The sequence below is a fragment of the Podarcis raffonei genome, chromosome 4 (assembly GCF_027172205.1).
Source record: "Podarcis raffonei isolate rPodRaf1 chromosome 4, rPodRaf1.pri, whole genome shotgun sequence".
Taxonomy (NCBI): Eukaryota; Metazoa; Chordata; class Lepidosauria; order Squamata; family Lacertidae; genus Podarcis; species Podarcis raffonei.
In genome coordinates this window covers 76847742-76868629 of record NC_070605.1, presented here as the reverse complement: position 1 = coordinate 76868629, position 20888 = coordinate 76847742, and the positions used below count along the sequence as shown (strand labels likewise).

Here is a 20888-nt window from a genome sequence, read left to right as displayed (position 1 = left end):
CCTGTCGCGGGGATTCGAACCACCGACCTTCCGATCAGCAAGTCCTGGGCTCTGTGGTTTAACCCACAGCGCCACCCGCGTCCCTACCACCTTTATTAGGATCAGCTAAAAGCCATAAACCAGTGAGCTAGCTTCCTGTCCCAGGCTGGATGTTAAGACCCTCCCATTCCTTTGCCTGATGATTGGATTTCCTAGTTAATTTGATGCTGTGACAATCTTCTGTGGCATCAAAGACTGCTGCTCCTAAAAGAAAACAGAGGGCTCCTCCAGATTGCTGTTTTTTTGTGTGTGTATTCTGAAACATCTTCTTAACATTAGTGCATTAGTTGTAGATTTATTCTGCTTGCAATTTGCTTTGCAATGCTTCCGCAATGGTACTGCATTATTGCTGTCTATAGCACACAATAAAACTAATAATAATAATAATAATTTATTATTTATACCCCGCCCATCTGGCTGGGTTTCCCCAGCCACTCTGGGTGGCTTCCAACTGAATATTAAAATACAATAACCTATTAAACATTAAAAGCTTCCCTAAACAGTGCTGCCTTCAGATGTCTTCTAAAAGTCTGGTAGTTATTTTTCTCTTTGACATCTCGTGGGAGGGCATTCCAAAGGGTGGGTGCCACTACTGAGAAGGCCCTCCCTGGTTACCTGTAACTTGGCTTCTCACAGTGAGGGAACCGCCAGAAGGCCCTCGGCACTGGACCTCAGTGTCCAGGCAGAACGATGGGGGTCGATACACTCCTTCAGGTATACAATAAAACTAGAACATTTATGGGATAAAAAGGTGGGATTTCAGCAGTAAGTTACAGGATATACACTGCTTGGAAATGAACCCAAACTTTTGCAGGGGCAAACAGTACTGAAAGCGGGATTGTGTGTGACTGCTCCAAAAGCATCAGGAGCACAGATCATCATGAATGTGCAATTTTTTAAAAAATGACCGCTGAACAGGCATTATGTGACACCCCTCCTCACAAAAATTGTGCAAACAAATCAGGATGAATGCTTAATGAACAGGTGACCTGGAAGCCACCAGACTGAAACCCAAACAGCATGATTATTTAAAAATTGTGCAACAGCCTTTGTCATAATGACTATTGTGGGTTTAGTTAAGTAATGCTGCTTTGCTATATTCCTGTTCAAGTCCAAACCACGTCATCTTTCCTGAACATTTTTGTCAATAAAAAAATGTATATCATTGTCCATTCCCCAATTTATCATGGTTGGAGTTATTTCACAAGTAGGTTTCTTACAGTTTGATACTGATGGTTCTGTGAACCAGACTGAGACCTCCAAGTATAGCGTGTTATATAAATTCAATAAATAATAATAATATATTTCACATTTTACTTTTTAGTATTCTTTTGCCCCTTCTAAATCAATAAAAGAACTCGAAGTTAAAAACTTCTCTACCTCTGAAACATTACATGTTTATCCGTAAAAAAATGTATTTCCTGAGAATCATTACTATTCATAACAAGAATCGCAGAAGGAAAATATTGCAAAGGAACAAACAGTCTTATGGTACTTTAAGCCAGAGAGTTGTATCCAACTACACAGAGTAAACCCATTTACATTAATGGACCTCAGTCATGTTTATTACTTTTGATGGGTCTACTCTATGTTGGATTCACGGATAATTATTTTATTACGACATAAGCATTCATGGACTAGAGTCCTGTTCACTCAATGTATGAAGCATTGATATAAGTAAGGATAGGCAAACTTGTTCATTTCAATTTTCCCAGTTTTCCAATCTTAGGTCCACATTTCCACATCAGTTTGTGAATTTTTCTTCATTAAAATCCATCAGCATTTTAATGCAAATTACTCCTGTTATACACATGCTCATATGTGATTTGCCTAAGACACATTTTTGCAAAGCAACATCCTCTAAAATGATGCATTTCTGTATGTTATTTTCCTGTATATGCACATTTTTGTGGACACTTAACCCAAGTATATGCATTTTTATACAAATTAATTTTCTGGAAAACTACATTGCAAAGTTCAGAGAAGTGTGAATTTTGAAGGATGGCCGTTTCCATGGTGTTTGCGAATTAAATCAAAATTGGGGCAGGTGTGTGTATGTATTTGCAGGGGATGAATAAGCACTGGGGGGCAAGGGAAATAAAATATAAAAAACACAGTCTGACTATTACATCAAAACTTAAACGAAAGTCCAATATAAACACAGTGACAATTCACAAAGTAACCCAACTACTCCCTGAATATTGCAAAGGTTGAGTTCAGATGAAATGGTGCATATAAGAGGCTGCAAATGATTTCAGCCACATCTAAGTCAGTCGTCAAGTGCTACCATAATACAGTAAGAGTAAACAATGAAAAAACTGCAAGGTTGAATTTCAGCAGAACAAAGAAACAATTGGCCAAATGTAGCTAGGGCCTACGTGTTCACAGAAAGAGACTTCCATTAGGGTTGCCATACATCCAGAATTTCCCGGACGTGGCTGGAATTCAGTTGTAGGAAAAAGTGTCCATGTGGAAATCGCTGAATGGTGTCCAGATTTTCACTTTTTGGAGTATGGCAGCCCTGCTTCCATGGATCTGTCTCTAGCCAGGTGGTGTATCAGACACAAAGACCTATGCTCCAGATGTGATTCCCTTCTGTGAGCCAACCTTTTGCACAAAGCTAAAATCCTATTGATAGGCTGATTGGCAGGAGGAGGAAGGTGGTGGTCTAGATTCACTAAACAGCTGGTTGTCAACATTTCAGCTTTCTTTAAAACAGGATACACGGGTGTAGCTGATCCACATGCATTCAGCTGGAATGTAGCCACTGTGTGTAGTTTTCCTCCCACAACAAGAGAAACAAACGAAAAACCCAGCTCATCGTACATTAGTAGAAATAAGTCGTTTCAAGTTTATCATTTTTTGTTTGAAACAGCATGTGAATTTGGTACATTAAGAAATGCTAGTGGAAGTGATGTTGTCAAAAGAGTCCGTTTACCATGTACAAATGGTGGCTGTAATAGCATCATCCATCAAAGTAGCCTTTTGAAACAGCTGCACCAGGAGTTGTTAAAAGGATACGAGGGTTTCTGTTGTATTGAGAGATGTTGGCACCAAAGGTAGTTCTGGAGAAATCTGGTGTCCCAGTGGCATTCGGTATCTGACCTTTTTCCAGAACTTGGTATTTGCAGAATAAGAATGCTTCTTCGTAAGGTCACCTTTCCATCTAATGGCTCCCTGCTTTTGCTTTATGTATCTAATGGATTCTGGCAAGCTGCTGTAATCCTCTATTTTACCCATTTCAATCAGAATGACTTTCATTCCAGCACTTTCACTCATAAGGGCATTGTACAAAGCTATTTGCTCCTCAGGAACCCCTTGTGATATACTGTAGGTTTGAAATCCTGGTACTAAAATAATGATTAGCCTTCTGCTTTGCTTAATGGTTTCATCAATAACGTTGACTACAGCTGTAAATTAAATAAATAAATAAGATAAATACCACATCAAATATGGGCTTCTGCAAGTAAATCACCTACTTTTTTGTGATATTCATGGATTCTTAACAATGCAGGAATTTTTCTTAGGAGGAAAAATCCCAGATATCCGACCATATACACATAACATATTGATGCCTTGGGATTTGAAATACGTATTCAACTCTGTGTGTGTATCCAACTTTGGCTCAAAAGCAAGCAAGCAGGATGGAAAGGTTCGTGCTCCATATTAAACAGAACTGCAAGATGACTATCAGTTATTGCAAGTTATTAACACCTCATTAGTTTATGGATGAAACTGAGACAACCTCTTTCATTTAAAAAACAATAAGGATGAATGAATGCTTTTTTCTTTTCTTTTTTTACCTTTTCCTGGTAAGTCATCCCGGCCAAGGATAAATAGATTATACCCACACTTTTTCTCCAAAACCTCAGGAAGCACTTTCAGAGCAAAACCATCTTGGGTATCTGTTTTTGGATACAGTACGTAGGCATCATAGATCTTGCCATCTGAAACTGAACACCACATGTAAACCTCTAATATTTTACTCTTTGATACTTGCATTTCCAGTTTTACTTGGTAAACCCCCTCCAAGAAAAGCTAATGTTTGAATAGCAGCTGGTTAAGGAACAACATTGGGCAGACGCCATGATTTGATTCTATGTGGACTGTGTGTCGATATGGCAGCCGCCTGCACTGGAAGACTCCTAGACTGACTAGGCAACACCAGTTTGTGAAGAGATTATGCGAATTTACAGAGGGGAATCTTGGATTACAGATTTGGAGCATAAAGAAGAAGAAGAAAGACATAAAATCCACACAGAAATGTTTTGACTTAACTCATTTGCAGAATGAACTCAGAAATTGTTGAAAATAATGAAGGATTAACATCAGAATGAATTATGGGAATTATTGTAACGGTTATGAAGTAGAACTATGAGGTGATTAGGATTCCCTCCAATCTCAAAGCATGAGAAGACAACCAAAAATTTATAATATTGGGACTGTTTGATTATTGGATAATTTGTATAATTTGGAATGTATAATATGATTGGATTGGATTGTGAAAATGGAAATTTAATAAATAATATTAAAAAAAAAGAAAAGAAAGAAACTGAACACTGCAGACCAAGGCAATTGGCAGAGCTAAATAATAACATAAGGTGCTAGGTATACTGTGTTATTTTTATGCTGCCTATTATCAGCAATTAGATCAGCATATATCTCACGTTTTTAAGTGACATTCAATGGGCAATCCTGCTTTGGGACAAGATACAGGGGCAGCTTGGGCTGCGAGCTTTATTTCGGTTCCTTCCCCTACCACTCTAGTCATTTTTTAACCTAGGAGTTTGCATGAGAGGAGTTGGCATGGGGGCTACTTTCAAAGCCAACATGGTCAGCTGCTGGAAGTGGATGAGTCAGAGATGAGCCACATTACTAGCCCTGCCCACCTGGGTTTCTACAGCAACAGTATGGAAGGTTCAAGGGAATGGCACCTCCGATAACAAAATAATCGGCACTGAATCTCAACCATTAGCCACTGTCTTGCAACCAATCCATCTGTAGATATCACATGACTACAGCCGCCCATTGCTTTGCTATGGCATGCTTCCTGCACCCCCTTCTTTGCTTTTATTTTTGTGGCCGCAGATACAGGCACTGCATTCCTTCCCTTTCGTAGTACTTCGCAGTAAATAATACACCATTACCTTTTTTATGAAGAAAAGGGTGGCATGACTTCCGATACCAAAGTACAAGCTCAATCTTGAACAATGCGCAGATTAGCACAGGAACAAAAATGAGCAATACCAGTGCAATCAGTCCCAAGATATTTTTGGCTGAAATGGAAAAGAAAATGAAAATGAAAAAAGTGGAGCCACTCAGATGTACCAGGATCAGACAAGCAAAGCATATATGAATATTTCAAAGTAGGGTAAGCAACTGGGATTCCACTAGGGCAGGAATTGGAAATGTTGGGCCCTCCAGATATTAAAATCATAGAACTGTAGAGCTGGAAGGGACCAGAAGGGTCATCTAGTCCACGTAGATGCATTGCAGAATAGATGGACCACAACTCCCATTATCCTAGAGCAGGGGTCAGCAAACTTTTTCAGCAGGAGGCCGGTTTACTCTCCCTCAGACCTTGTGGGGGGCCGGACTATATTTTGAGAAAAAAATATGAACGAATTCCTATGCCGCACAAATAACCCAGAGATGCATTTTAAATAAAAGCACACGTTCTACTCATGTAAAACACGCTGATTCCAGGACCATCCACGGGCCAGATTTAGAAGGCGATTGGGCAGGATCCAGCCCCCAGGCCTTAGTTTGCCTACCCATGTCCTAGAGCAGCGGTTCTCAACCTGTGGGTCCCCAGATGTCGTTGGACTACAACTCCCATCACCCCTAGCTAGCAAGGCCAGAGCTCAGGGATGATGAGAGTTGTAGCCCAACAACATCTGGGGACCCACAGGTTGAGAACCACTGATCTAGAGCATTGTGGGTTGATGGGAATCCAATAACAGCAGCGGTGCCAACTTGAATAAAATATTGTGGGGGCCCAGGTAAGCCTTGCCCTGCATAATCGATCACATGATGCAGCGCACCCACACCATTTGAATAGGAATACCCATTAACTTTCTGGGGGCTTGGCCCCCTCAAATATTTTATTGTGAGGGCTGAAGCCCCCATGGCCCCTAGCAGTTGGCTCCTATGGTCTTGAGGGTGAGCTAGAGCAAATACGCTCCTTCCTCATGGTATGTTGCTTGACCTTCCAGCTGCAAAAGAGGCATGGAGAGATGAGCATATGGGATACCAACACCAGAACCTGCAGGCTTTGGGAGAAAGAGGCTCTAGCACCAGCCCACCTTTATTTATTTAAAAATGCAGTTTCAGCATTTGAAAAATTTGCCTCAGTTCCCTACCAAAGCAAAGTCTGGAGACTGTTAGCATGAAATATGAAGTGTGAGAATATTCTAAATTTGTGAGCAGAATCCAAAGAAAGTTAGACATCAACCATGGCTGCAAATTCTCAGTGTACTAGAAAGAAATCTCCCTGCTATCAAAAGGGCATATTTCCAAGCATATGCAGAGGTTCATCCTGGCTCATCTTGATCGCTACTAGGTAAAGTAAAGGACTGGTTAAGTCCAGTCAAAGGTGACTATTGGGTTGTGGCGCTCATCTCACTTTCAGGCCGAGGGAGCCAGCATTTGTCCACAGACAGCTTTCCAGGTCATGTGGCCAGCATGACTAAACTGCTTCTGGCACAATGGAACACTGTGACAGAAACCAGAGAGCATGGAAACGCCATTTACCTTCATAACAAAGTAACCAGAGGTTTTCTCCTGGTGCAGAAGCACTTCTCTTTCCTCTCCTCTCCTCATGTGCGCACCCCTCCACACACACACACACAAATCTTCTCCAGAGGGTCCTCAACCCTCCAGAGGCAATTTGGAAGGTTTGTTTATTAATTTGCATTCTTCACGATTATTCATTTTTTTACTAATAAAAATACCAGATGACATACGTACGTGGGCGTTGTATTAAGAAGTATGCAGCAACTTCGCCCGCCTGGCAAACAAACCGCTGGTCATAATCTTCATTTTTCACCTCATTGATGGTCAGAGGGACAACATAAGCCCATGCTCCTTCAACAGGGAAGTCTTTTCTGTTCAAAAAGTAGTAGAAGTACACATTGAAAATGTGTTCTAAAGGGGCATTGTGGGGGTTTCAGCAAAGGATTTCCAGGTGCAAAAACTGCAGCCCAGATTTAAACTAGCTGTTTGGTGGACAAGGTCACATCATTCACTCTTGGACCGATTCAATCTACCCTGTCATGCAGCTGTGCAGATTTTATACATGGCCATTTTCTAAACGAGATCCTGTGTGGAATCTGCTGTGGACAAAGCTGAAGGACAGAAGTGTCCCATGCCATTTGTCATGAGTACACAACGAGAGGAAACAAATCATGCTGGATTTATTTACATTAAAAATGGATATACTTACTCGAATCCTTCTTCAATTCTACCTTTAAACAGGAAGTTTACTGGAGTATTATTGACTTTCCAGGTGATGCTATTTAAAGAGTTTCTGTAACTTGACACATTGCACATCGTAGATATTTTGGAGCCTGCAAAATTCATTATCAGAAAATGGCCGTAAGACACTTTCAGTAAATTGTAGTTGTACAATCATGTGACTATCATCACATCTTCTGGTATATAATCTCTCATTGTTTGTTTCAGTGATGTCTACGCTGGCTTGGTCGTGTACACAGAATGAAAGATGGCAGGATCCCCTCAAAGATCTGCTTTACGGGAAAGCTGGATTCAGGCACCAGGCCTGTTGACAGGCCAACCTTGCATTATAAAGATGTCTGCAAATGTGACATGAAGGCTGGCAACATTAACCCCAATGTTTGGGTATCCCTTGCAGATGACTGCAGGGCATGAAGATAGACAGTGAGGTCATGTATCCACAGCAGTGCCCAGAAGAGACCTCTGGGAGGAGAACAGAGAGAAGAAATGTCATGGTACATCTGAACAGTGAAACCAGACGCTTTCATCTGCCCCATCTGCAACAAAACATGTCTTGCCCATATAGGTCTCTACAGCTACAGCAGGCACTATAACTCTCCAACACTTTGACTTTACCCTGATGGCAAACTCTTCCATCTCCTCTTGAGACAGATGGATACCAACGACAACAAGAGTAAACCATGCACAAAATACAATTATCGGAGCTCTGCAGATTTCGAAAATTCTGCAGCAAAAGCAGGGGGACACTGAACAGCCAAATAAGGAACTACTTAGAAATTGCAATGCTAGCGATAACTACTGATAACAGTGCCTTCGACTCATGGAAATAATGAAATGATTGGGTTCGTGTTCATTTTGTGTTGTTGTAGGCGTTTTTGTTCGGCCAGTTCTCTTTAAAATATGAAAATACTAAATGACTTACCAAGTTCAGCTTCAATAGTATTATTTCTGGGGTACAGAATCTCAGTTCTTTTCTTTGGTTCATTCGCTAGCAACAGAAGAAGACAGAAATATTTTTATAAGATCAGATAGAGAACAACAACTCTTTTGGGGGGATGGGATTTCCATAATAGTTCAGATAATAGATATGGTCAACATATAATAATAGATATTGTCTTGACTCTTGACGATGGGAGAAAGCGTCCAGGCCTCAGTATGGCCCAGAGGTCTTTACAACAGAATATGTTCCCTAGGCTCCAGGGCAAAATCTCAGGGAGATGGCAGAGAGCTCTCTCCACCCCAACTGGGTGGAGTTTATTCTTTAATTTCCACTCCTTCCTTAGGAGCCCAGAAACTGGAAGCCAAAGTCTGCTAGAGAAGAAAGTAAGGAGAAAGTCAGAGGAGAAGCCAAATGCCCTAACTTGATACTCTCCTGAACTATCACCAGGACTGGTCTGAGACATTTTGCTGCCAGAAGCAGAACAGCAAATGCCTTGCCTACAAACAGTGTGACAGACACCCACACTAAATATGGGCTCTGGGTAACACAACCAATTTTATGAGTGTGCTAAAAGACACAACTCTCCTGTTTTTAACACAGGAGAGGTCTGGAATTGACTGTTTGTGGCAGCATTTGTGAGTCAGAAGCAAGGTATTGTGCTTCTTTGAAGACTGCCCCTTGTCCACTCCCAGAGGTTCAAAGTATGAGGCAGTAGCGTACGGTGAATTTTTTTGTAGGGGAACAGTGAGGGCCAGAGGCACCAGCTTGCAAGTGTGATGGGGGTGGGGGGAATCACACGCATGAGCACAGCATAGCACCTTCCTTCCTAAACTGGGGAGAAGCTTCCAAGCCTTTGGGAAGGAGGTGCCAGGGGAACATTTAGGGGACTAGCCTAGTCCCCGCTAGACCATTGACCACATGCCCCTGGTATGAGGATGCACTTCTGAAACAAAACAAAACTATTTATTTAACAGCATTTAATGGGGATTCCAAATGTGATGGTTACATAAACAAGACACAGAACTTGGTTCAAAGCACACACTCTTTGCAAAGAGCTTTAAACCACACTCTTTTTAAAAGCAAGTCTCAATATAGACTTTTCCCACCTAGACAAACCAACAACACTCACTCAACCCTTTGTAGGGTTTCACCTTCCCCCTCAGGCAATCAAACTGGGTTGCCCTGCCTGGTTAAAACTTGTTCCTGACAGAGCAGGTAGCTACGTACCATAATTCTGATCAAAAGAAAGGCTTTGCAAAAGAGGATTCAAAATTCAATATTATAATAATTCAAAAAAATAAGAAATTGCTATCTAAAACATATAATCTTTAACTGGACTGGGAATTGATGGATGAAGAAGTGAAAGAAACGGTGATTAAATGGGCCCAAGATGTCGGACTATTTATCTAGAGCAATGGGAGAAACTCTCGTGAGAAGATATTCCATTTACCGCCTTATATACAATCAAATAAAATTTTATCAAGATGTTCCATAGGTGGTACTTAACACCAGTTAAGTTGGCAAAGATATATAAATTGAAATCCAACCTTTGTTGGAGATGTGGCAAAGAAATAGGAACAATACATATGTGGTGGAGGTGTGAGGAAATCTCTAAGGAATGTAATCTCTAAGGGATGTACTGGAGACCTCATACAATAAAACTAAACATGGATTAAAGTTTTAAAATTAAAACTGCATACAACCCCATTACGTAGGGAATATTTGTACAAAATACAGTCTTTACCAAGGAACTAAAAGATAAAGATTTACCTTTAACAATCACAAAAATGCTCCTTGAAACATTATATTGATTCCCCAAATAAGTGTACGTTATTTTACATTCATATTTTCCCTTATCATCTTCTCTCACGTTGTTTATTACAAGATACGATTGCAAGACAAAAACTCGTTCATCCTGCTGCACTGCCTTGCATTCCTAAAAGCAAACAAAGGTTCAATTTAAATGCACACAGAATGTGAAAAGTACACACTATTTGCTCATGCTTAGTTTGGCTTCTCCTGAACAAATCTCTGTATAGAGTCTTATGCTAAACAAATTCACTGTAGAGGAAGGCAAAACTAAGAGAAATTATAATGTTCCTCTGTTTTATATAATGTACCCAATAACTATTCAGTCAAACATTCAGCATGAAGAGCAGTATTGTACACTGACCTTTTTAAAAAGCACCATAGCGACTTTTTCTTATGAAATAACCTGGTTGTATTATGTTAATATATGTTACATTATTTGTTTTGAGTAAAGAGGCAAAGTGGCAAGCGTGTGTCTGCCTGCCCTGTATACTTTTTGCTGTAATGAGCTCTGGAGAAGTTGCAACGTACTAAATTTATGTGCCATCCCATTTATGTCTAGTTTGAGACTGAGCTGCCTAAGAGAATATGTAGTTCCAAACCCACGCTTCTTGAGAAAACTGGAATGAAGGGAGTTGCCTGCCTTGGGCTCACTTCCAGTTTCATAACCCAGATGGGAAAATAAATGATTTTAATTGTAGCCTGGGAGATTTTGCTGGAGAAAATAAGTGGGCAATGGAAGAGGTGAGTGCTCCCACCCCACCTGACGATGCTTCCCATCAATAATAATAATAATAATAATTTATTATTTATACCCCGCCCATCTGGCTGGGCTTCCCCAGCCACTCTGGGCGGCTTCCAACAAAATATTAAAATACCGTAATACATCAAACATTAAAAGCTTCCCTAAAGAGGGCTGCCTTCAGATGTCTTCTAAAAGTCTTTTAGTTGTTGTCTTTGACATCTGGTGGGAGAGCGTTCCACAGGGCGGGCGCCACTACCAAGAAGGCCCTCTGCCTGGTTCCCTGTAACTTGGCTTCTCGCAGTGAGGGAACCACCAGAAGCCCCTCAGCGCTGGACCTCAGTGTCTGGGTAGAACGATGGGGGTGGAGACACTCCTTCAGATATACTCCCCCCCCCACTGCCCTGGCTCTTCAGTTGTGAGAGAAATGTGGCATTGAGAAGTTACTAACATTAACGTTAAGTATTCATTGGAAGAAAAGAAGTGATGGGGAAGTACCACAGAAGAGGGGGACCTATAAGGGTCTGTACCTTATACCAACGAACAGAGAAAAAATCCAGCTCTCGTGTCAAGTCCTCCGTGTTAGAACACACAATCTTTGCAGCTGATCCTTTTGGTACCGTTTGATTGTAGCTGGACTTCTCATTAAAACAGAGAGTGGCACTGTCGTTGACAACCAGTATTCTAATCCTATTTCTGTAGCATATTGTCGAATTCTGGTAACTAAACATGAAAGTGTCAGAGTTAAAATTACTTCAGTTTTATGCTTTTGCAGCGTAAGCGTACCCACAGCCATTCCAAGTGTTACCCCCCACCCTCACAATTATTATCTTACGCTCTTTCCTTTTCGCTAATCCCAAAGGAGCTCCTAGCAATAAGATAAGGAAGGCGGCTGTTTGGATACCTTTTGTTATAGTGACGACACAATAGCAAGCACAATTTTGTTACCAAATAGACCCCTCTCTACTTTATTGAGGCTGCAATCTTTTACTCCAGAGTAAGTCCCATTGAACTCATAGGGGTGTACTTCAGCCTAGACTAGGGGCATGGGTGTAGCCAGAGGGGCATGGAGGCAGCTCCCCCACCCCTAAATCAAATAAATAAATAATACTTCACTAAAAGTAGAAATAATCAGAATATTTGAAACTGAAAAGCATGCTGCGGTCACTTGGATTATACTGTGAAAGGTTTTCAGCAAATCCAAGAAAAGTTGTTTTAGTCTAGATTTTTTTAAAAAAATAAGATAAAAATTGTGTGTTCTTTGTAATTTTGCAAAATATACTCATTAACTACATGAAAGGTACTCCCTGACATAAATTTTTTATTTAACTTAGTTTTCAAATGACTGAAGATTTTGACAGCTTTTTCTGAAAACTTGTCAGAAGAAAGTCCCGTATTTTTCGCTCTATAAGACGCACCAGGCCACAAGACGCACCTAGTTTTTGGAGGAGGAAAACAAGAAAAAAAAATATTCTGAATCTCAGAAGCCAGAACAGCAAGAGGGATCGCTGCGCAGTGAAAGCAGCAATCCCTCTTGCTGTTCTGGCTTCTGGGATAGCTGCGCAGCACTGCATTCGCTCCTTAAGACACACACACATTTCCCCTTACTTTTTAGGAGGGAAAAAGTGAGTCTTATAGAGCAAAAAATATGGTAATTTTAAAACAACTGTTGTTGAAATGTTTCATTCTGAAGCTGCTAGACAGTGCCAGATAGAGGATGGGGTTGCCCCCATCACAACATAAATCCTGGCTTCCCCCATGACTAGGGGTGGGGATGGTCAGGCCTGAGGGGCAATTGCAGTCCTCCAGGCTTCTCTGTCTGGCCCCCAGGACTCTTTCCAGACCCTTCACTGGGCCTGATTCATACTCTCCTTGAGTATTCTTTGCCTGGGTGGAATGTGTACTTGAACTGTAAGAAGGCCTTTCTTGACTGTATGGGGGATAAAGAGAAATGCATGACTGTGTGTAAAAACTATCCTACGGTAAAAAGTTAAAATTTACATTCAGTGATCCGCCCACTTCTTGGTCCCACCCATGTGGCTCTTGAAAAGTTATGCAAGAGGGAATGTGGCCCTCAGGCAGAAAAAAAGGATTTCTCACCCTTGGAGAAGACACATATAGGATTGTACTTCTTGGACCAAATATGTAAACAAATGGAAATGGGGAAATAGATGGTCATAAACGAATACCCACTAAAATTACAGGACCTAAACCTGACGCTTCCATACCTAAGGGTGCAACATCTGAAATCTCCCAATTTGCAAAGGAATCCTTTCTAATAGATCTCTGCCAAAATAGTTCAATCTGGTTGCCCAATGGAAGAGGACAGTCATTCCAATCTTACGTCAGTTTGAAGGTTTTCCAAAACAAAACCTTTTAGTCGTTTACCAGTGTTTTTTAACGATGTTTTGAAAACGTTCGGATTGTCCTGGACTTAGGCAATATTGCTGGAATGCAAGCACAAACACTGAAATAAACTGGAATGTGCACATTCTACAGTCAAATAACTGTGAATGCCTGAAGAAATGCTTTCATCCAGAGAGTGTAGTTTTACTGAACTTCATCGAGTTGAGGATTAGGTGATGGGAGGATAAACGAAAGATTACCAGTCATTTTAGGACAAAGATAGATGGCATACCATTTTGGCTGAATGGCTTTGTGCAATGGAAAAGGGGGAGCAGGAAAATACTGCTGGAAAATACTAAGAAATGGGATGCTCTAACTGGTATGAGTCAAACACATTCAGAGCTATTATACAATCATGTGTCAGTCAATTAGAATTATGAGAACTTTGAATGAAATCTGACAATATTCCCCAAAAGGCAGTCATCCCTCAGCAAAAATAACAAAAAGTCTCAAGTCACCATAAAGACTAGCAAGTGTATAGAGTGGTACCTAGGGTTAAGAACTTAATTCATTCTGGAGGTCCGTTCTTAACCAGAAACTGTTCTTAACCTGAGGTAACACTTTAGCTAATGGCGCCTCCCCCTGCCACTGCACAATTTCTGTTCTCATCCTGAAGCAAAGTTCTTAACCCGAGGTACTATTTCTGGGTTAGCGAAGTCTGTAACCTGAAGCGTCTGTAACCCAAGGTACCACCGTATAAGCTTTTGTATACTTTCCACTTAAGATAGTGCTGCATGGAACAGATCAAATGGACTACAGCCCATGAAAGCTTAGACCACAACGAATTTGTGGGTCTTTAAGGTGCCACAAGAGTCTTTACTGTTAAGATTCTTCAGTGAGAACTTCCAATGAAGGTGTAGCTGGCAAAGGGCAGCCAAACTTTTGAAGGCAAAAACAGGTATTACCATTTTGTCTATAAACATGAACATTGGGGGCAGCATTCAAGGTATGCTATACAAGCATCCTAAAGTTAAACCCTGACATGTCATACTTTGAAAGCCACTCTAGTGGAGCACTTGCAAAAGTTCAAGCTTCTAATGCCCATTTAAAGGTAAAGGGACCCCTGACCATTAGGTCCAGTCGTGACCGACTCTGGGGTTGCGGCGCTCATCTCGCTTTATTGGTCAAGGGAGCCGGCGTACAGCTTCCAGGTCATGTGGCTAGCATGACTAAGCCACTTCTGGCAAACCAGAGCAACACACGGAAATGCCGTTTACCTTCCTGCCAGAGCGGTACCTATTTATCTACTTGCACTTTGACGTGCTTTCGAACTGCTAGGTTGGCAGGAGCAGGGACTGAGCAATGGGAGCTCACCCCATCGCGGGGATTCAAACCGCTGACCTTCTGATTGATCGGCAAGTCCTAGGCTCTGTGATTTAACCCACAGCGCCACCCGCGTCCCAATGCCCATTTAGAGCACCTGTAAAAAGTTTAGTGGTGCTCATGGAACACCAACCTCAGCCACCTCCCCCTTTCCTTGCCCCCAAGGACCCAGGGACTCCCCTCAGTGATGGGGAAGGCAGTAGAAGTAACTGCAGGCACTGCCACTCCCCAGGGGGACATCTACTCTTGTCAGGGAGGGAGATGAAAGTATGGCCCAGCATCTCTTGTGGAAATTGATGCAAATAGCCTCAAGGGCCTTCTTCCCAGTGGAAATTAATGGAAACAGCATTGTGTTACCCCTGGGCATATTGGAACATGAACTCCCAAATCCTACCTGGTGGAAATGGATTTTTCTAATATGAGTGGAGGGCCAGCTTCCACCTTCTGCCTTCCCTATGGCTGCAGGTAAGTTGCTGGGCCTGGGAGTAGCAGGAGAAGGTGCTTGAAGTTGAAGTCAAACAGGCTTTGCTTGCACCAAGCTGTGAACACAGACTTGCTCCACTTGCAAGGAATTGAATTGGGGTTCTTGTGTATGCGATTTTTGTTTTCATTTTGCTTTTGAGAGGGATGTTCAATCTAGATGACCCTTGGGGTCCCTACCCATTCTACGATTCTATGATCTGCAACCTCTCTGCAAAGCACAGCCTCAAGCAGCAATTAAACAATATCTGCTTATCTCAGATTTGTTGCACTGGGAAATACAACGGTACCTTGGTTCTCAAACGCTTTGGTACTCAAACAACTTGGAACCCAAACACTGCAAACCTGGAAGTAAGTGTTCCAGTTTGCGAACATTTTTCGGAAGCTGAACATGCTCCGTTTTCAGTGTCCCACTTCTGTTTTGAGTGTTACGCTGAGGTCTGTCTGTTTTTGCTATTTATTTTGCATTTTTGTTTTTGCAACTTTTTGTTTTGTTTTTGTGACTGTGTGGAACCCAGTTCAGCTACTGATTGATTGTGTGACTGCAGTACATTGTTTATTGCAGTCACACAATAAGTCACACACGTGGGAAATTCCCTTATTCCAGCGCCGTTTCCCACTGCTTCCCGCTGCTATCCTGTATGGTTAGATATCCTGTAGACTGTCCCCAAGACAGGTGAGGCTGCTGATCCCTTATTTTCGAGGCTGCTGATCCCTTATTTTCAAATCTGAAAGTTGACAGCTATGCTCATTAGATAGTAAAATTCATGTTAAATTGCTGTTTTAGGGGTTGTTTTTAAAAGTTTGGAACGGATTAATCCATTTTGCATTACTTTCTATGGGAAAGCGTGCTTTGCTTTTGGAACGCTTTGGTTTTGGAACCATCTTCCGGAACGGATTAAGTTTGAGAACCAAGGTACCACTGCAGTCAGATTTCCAATGTTACAGCCTGAATTACCACCCTCCGCCATTTACACACATGCACCACAGTTAATGCCAAGTCCTGACCGTATAACACATTCATATAATCCAGAATCTTCATATCTTGCAGGAATAAACCACAGCTTTGTTCCACGTTGATGAATTCTGGAGGATGGGTCTTTCGTTATAGGTGTTTCATTTCCACTTGTATACCAGCTGAAATTATAGGGTGTGTTTTCAAGATCTGGTGTTGGGTAAAAAAAACAATGGCGTCCTAGAGGTTCTCCTTCAGCAACGTATGGGTTAGCAATTTTAATATCCTGGACAATGCATTTCTCTGCAAGGAGGAGAGGAAATATTATTATTTTTAGTTTCGAGTGAGATTTTTTAATTGACTGTTAAAGGAGAAATCAACTTCGGCTAGCCGATAGGAGCCAACTACATCTACCCACAATGCTGCAAGTTAGGTAATCTTAGCTTATAGTGTCAGACTAGGACCCGGGAGACCAGGGTTCAAATCCCCACTAAGCCATGAAGCTCACTGGGTGACCTTGGGCCAGTGATTGCCTCTCAGCCTGACCTACCTCACAGGGTTGTTGTGAGGAATTAAATGAGATGGGGGGACAGCCATGTATACCACCTTGTGCTCCTTGGTAAAAACAAGGTGGACTACAGAGGTAATAAATAAATACATAATGTAAGAAATAAATAATAAGTTTAAACTTACCCTTGAATAATCGTGAACATACAAAGCAAATATTGGCAGCACAGCAGTGAAAAGGCAGAGTTTTAATCCTAGAGTATTTGGGGCATCTAACAAAGATTGCTGGTTTTCAGTATTGCATCGTGTCCCCCCCACAAAAGTTCTCCACAAAATCAATTTCTGTATCACCCACCTGATTTGAGTACATAGAAGAATGATAGCATAACAGTGCAGGAAATCCCTAATGTGGTCTTCATGTTTTACTACACAAAAGGAGAGAGAGAGGAAGATTCATTAATGCCATTTTAACTTGATACATAACCCCAAAACACTTTCATTATTATTTTTACTGGTAACTGGTACCTGCAGCTGCAAGAATGCGTTTTTTCCCTAGTTTTTTGTTCTCCCGCCTTCAAAAAAGGAAAAGTTTCTTAGCACTTCATGCAACAGAAACCAAAAGGAAAAGCTTTTCATCTTTCCATCTATGAAGAGAAAATCATTCTCCTACAACATGGAGAATGGGGAAGCCTTTGTGGTGCTAACCATCCACAGTAAGGTGCAGCTACCTTAATAACTATTGTGCTCTAGTAACACAAATAGCTCGCTACGGAGAGCCATATCCCTTTGAAAGCGCACAACATGTTAGTTCATGCACCAGCAAGCAAATGTTAAGTTTTCATGCACATACACAAAACTCATTCTGTTCCCACAGCTGGTCCAAGCCATCTATCTGCCTCGGTCAAACAAGATGGTTTCCTCAACCCCTCATTCCACAAACAAAATCCTAATAAGGCCGCCAAGGAAAACGCTTCCTCCACTTCACCTGAGGGCAACAGGCTACCTTAGCATGGCCTTTACATCTCTCTCTGCTACTCCATGCGCCCAGCACCTGCCCCTCCCCTGAGGTGGCTGCCTCACTCGGCCATTGTAGGTCCAACCCTGACTGCTACACCATTGCCTGGCCACATCTAGGCCTTGCTAGATATAGAGATGCCACCTGTTCCCTGGCTGGATATGTTTATGAGGAGATGAGTCTCAGCCCAAGGCGATTGTCAGAATCACCACACAGTTGGATCAGAAAAACGTGGTTGGAATTTGTGAGAGAGTCATTGACTTCCACACGTGCGTTTGCAGCCAATCCCAGCTCAACAACACACATCCCAGTATTAATATACACAGTTGCAAACATGCATTATATTTTGAGATAGAGGTTAAGCAGGTACATTTAAAAAATGAAGCATATGAAGTAACCTCAAATGTAAGGAATAAGATCGCCGCAAATTCATTATTCAGTGACCAAAAGACACGGACAATTAAGGCAAAAGGTACAGCTACAACACATAAACAACAACAACACACCTAAAAAGTGAGAAATCAAAGCAATTTCCCACTTCCCTGGCCCACATAGTTAAGTAACTGTGACTCTAGCCTGTAATATAAGGCTGTAAAATCACAGAAGGATATTGTAATGATTCCATAGTTCATTAGCCACTGCTTGTAAGGTCAGGGCTGGGCCAAGACATTTGTTGCCTCGGGCAGTAGACAAGATGGCGTCCCCCTCTCCATTCCAAATGCAGAAGTTGACTGGACTGGCAGCTGAATCTTATATTTGCAAAGGCACTAGGACCGCATCCTTCACTGCACCTGAGGTTAGCAAGCTTGTTTAGGGCGCCGCATGACACCCAGAGCTCTGTCCACACCTTTCCCTTCAGCATTTGATACCTGAGGCAGCTGCCACACTCTGCCTCACGGTATGTTTGGCACCAAGCAATACCCACAGAAGATTTAGTAGACTGTTATTGCTTACATAGTTATTATTAATTGCTTTCATCCAGTTTTGCTTGAACTGCTCTTCTACATGGACATTAGAATCTAACAGTTATAATCACTAAAAGGAAAAATTTGACTCTTGCTGAGAGCTATCGATGCAGAATTAACCACAGGTATAAAATTTTTGCCCTGGCTGTCATCAATATTAAATTAAAGATAATTAACTACCTGAGATCATTTAGGATCCTCTTTTGTCACCTGCCATTTTAGATCAAACATTATCATATTTATTTGTTGCTGGTTTCAATCTCAATTTTTGCATTATATTATTTTACTTTACTTCTATTCGTTATTGTGGGGAAGACCATGAAGGATTTTCACATTCCAGTTTTGAACTTTGGCCAATGGCAAGATACTACAGAAAAATCCTGAAAAGCTTCTCTGAAGGAATGGAGAGCCTCTCCTGAGCAATATTTATATTTGACCAATGGCAGCTAGAAAAGAAGTTATTCTAATAATACAGTCATCTAACAGTGAGATTGTGAAAAAAGTGCATTTTCAACTAAGCTGTGAAAATCCAAGATGCTCAAGTCTCCCACTTTACTTTTTTTAAAAAAAGATGGTTGTTTCTAACAGTCTGAAATATTATTTCTAGCCTCCATTCCTAGCTTCTGCTAAAATTATCAGTGCTTTAAAAGTATTTTCTTACTATCTCATAGGATCTTTAGGTCCAGGGTATCTCAGGAATCACCTGAACTCTCATATCCCAGCACAATCACTGAAATCATCTTCAGGAGCATTGCTGGTCCATCCCTGAGTTTGTGAGTCACATTTGACAACAACGAGAAACTGAGTCTTTAGTGTCATCGGTCCAGACACTCTGCCAATAGAGATTCAGTGCGTATCTTCTGTGCCAACTTTTAAAACGCCTGATGAAAACTTTTTTATTCCACCAGCGCCTATGCAAGCAATCTCCTACAATGGTAAACCATTGTAAACTCATCTGCTTTTAATCGTTTTTTAATGCTTTCATTGTATGGCTTTTATCTTTTTTAATGTTGTAAACCGCTTTGATACGGTTCATGGTTTAGCACTATACAAATATTTTTAATAAATAAATGTACATTCCTTTAAAAAGAAAACAATACTGTAGTATACAATGGCAGATCATACCAGCACATTAAGTTGCTCATTTCTAAATACTAAAGAATTTTCTCATTAACCTTTCTCAAATATTGGACAGTTATTGTTAGCCTTTATAAAGTTAATTCCACAAACCTGGGACAGAAGAGAATCAACCACCTTTCAGGTCCAAAAACTCTGTAGTGTCTCATGATGAAGCACCAAACATCTTCTTTCCAGAAAATTCCACCCCAAAGTTGCCTTGCCCCTTGTTATTGTAATCCTTCGTGGAAGAATAGAGTGTGGGTCTATTCTGGCAACAGTTCAATATAAAAAGGCTGGAAAGTCTACAGTACTCCTTAAATGGAAATACAAAAGACGCATTAATATCTCAAAACACCCTTATGTCCGATGAGAGCTCAAAACAGCCATACCACATCTCTCTTTTTGAAGCTCTGTTGAAGAGAAAAACCTGTTGCTGCATTCTGATCTTCTCCTCTATAAAATCAGCTTTGGGCATTATGGAAGTGTGCACATTTGCTGATGGTGAAGACCATGAAATTTAGCACCCTGTGGAGCAGTTCCATTGTACGGAATGCCTGGTGTATACCGAACTTGCCAGCGTACACTTCTCGCTGCGTAAGGAAAGCTACAGAAGCAAGTCTAATCCGTATCCTACCAGATAGAAGTGGAAACCCACAAGCAGATGTGTGGCAAGAGCTTCACTCCTTTCCTTAAACGGGTTTTACCCGTTTACAGAGTTGTAGGCAAGGAAGTTGTTAGGGCAGAGCAAACAATTATGCACCAACTTCAAAACAGCACAAATCAAAACTCTGAAAGGGGTGGCTTCCTTCCCAACATTTGCAATGGTGTGGGTGAGCTGAGCTCTCTCCAGAGACAAGTTGGAAAAGATAATCTCATCTGAAACAAACATGGAATTTCATGCAGGAAATTCTCCTGGCCCCTGATTGAGTAAGAGCCATCTGTATGACAAACCAAACAAGTTGAGAGGGAAAATGTGCTTAAAATGTATGGCATGTATGCAGTCCAGACTCTAATATTACCCAACTGCATCTCTGTTTCAAATCACGGTTGCTTCAGAAAGGAGGAGGATATTTTTAATCACCTCACTTTGAATTGTGGGAGTGGGGAGGGGG

The 20888-nt window shown here is 41.4% G+C and overlaps 1 protein-coding gene across 1 annotated transcript; it reads right to left on the bottom strand.

Annotated features, from left to right (window-relative positions):
- Positions 1-1153: 1153 nt before the first annotated feature.
- On the bottom strand, positions 1154-20417 carry LOC128411796 (interleukin-1 receptor-like 2). The gene is made up of 11 exons (XM_053384228.1): positions 19888-20417; positions 17033-17102; positions 16224-16473; positions 11537-11729; positions 10226-10391; positions 8438-8503; positions 7484-7607; positions 7009-7145; positions 5187-5315; positions 3843-3992; positions 1154-3449 (listed from the first exon to the last, which is right to left on the bottom strand). Exons 2-11 carry the CDS (start codon positions 17094-17096, stop codon positions 3049-3051), a joined length of 1680 nt encoding a protein of 559 aa, XP_053240203.1. The 5' UTR covers positions 17097-17102; positions 19888-20417; the 3' UTR covers positions 1154-3048.
- Positions 20418-20888: the final 471 nt, after the last annotated feature.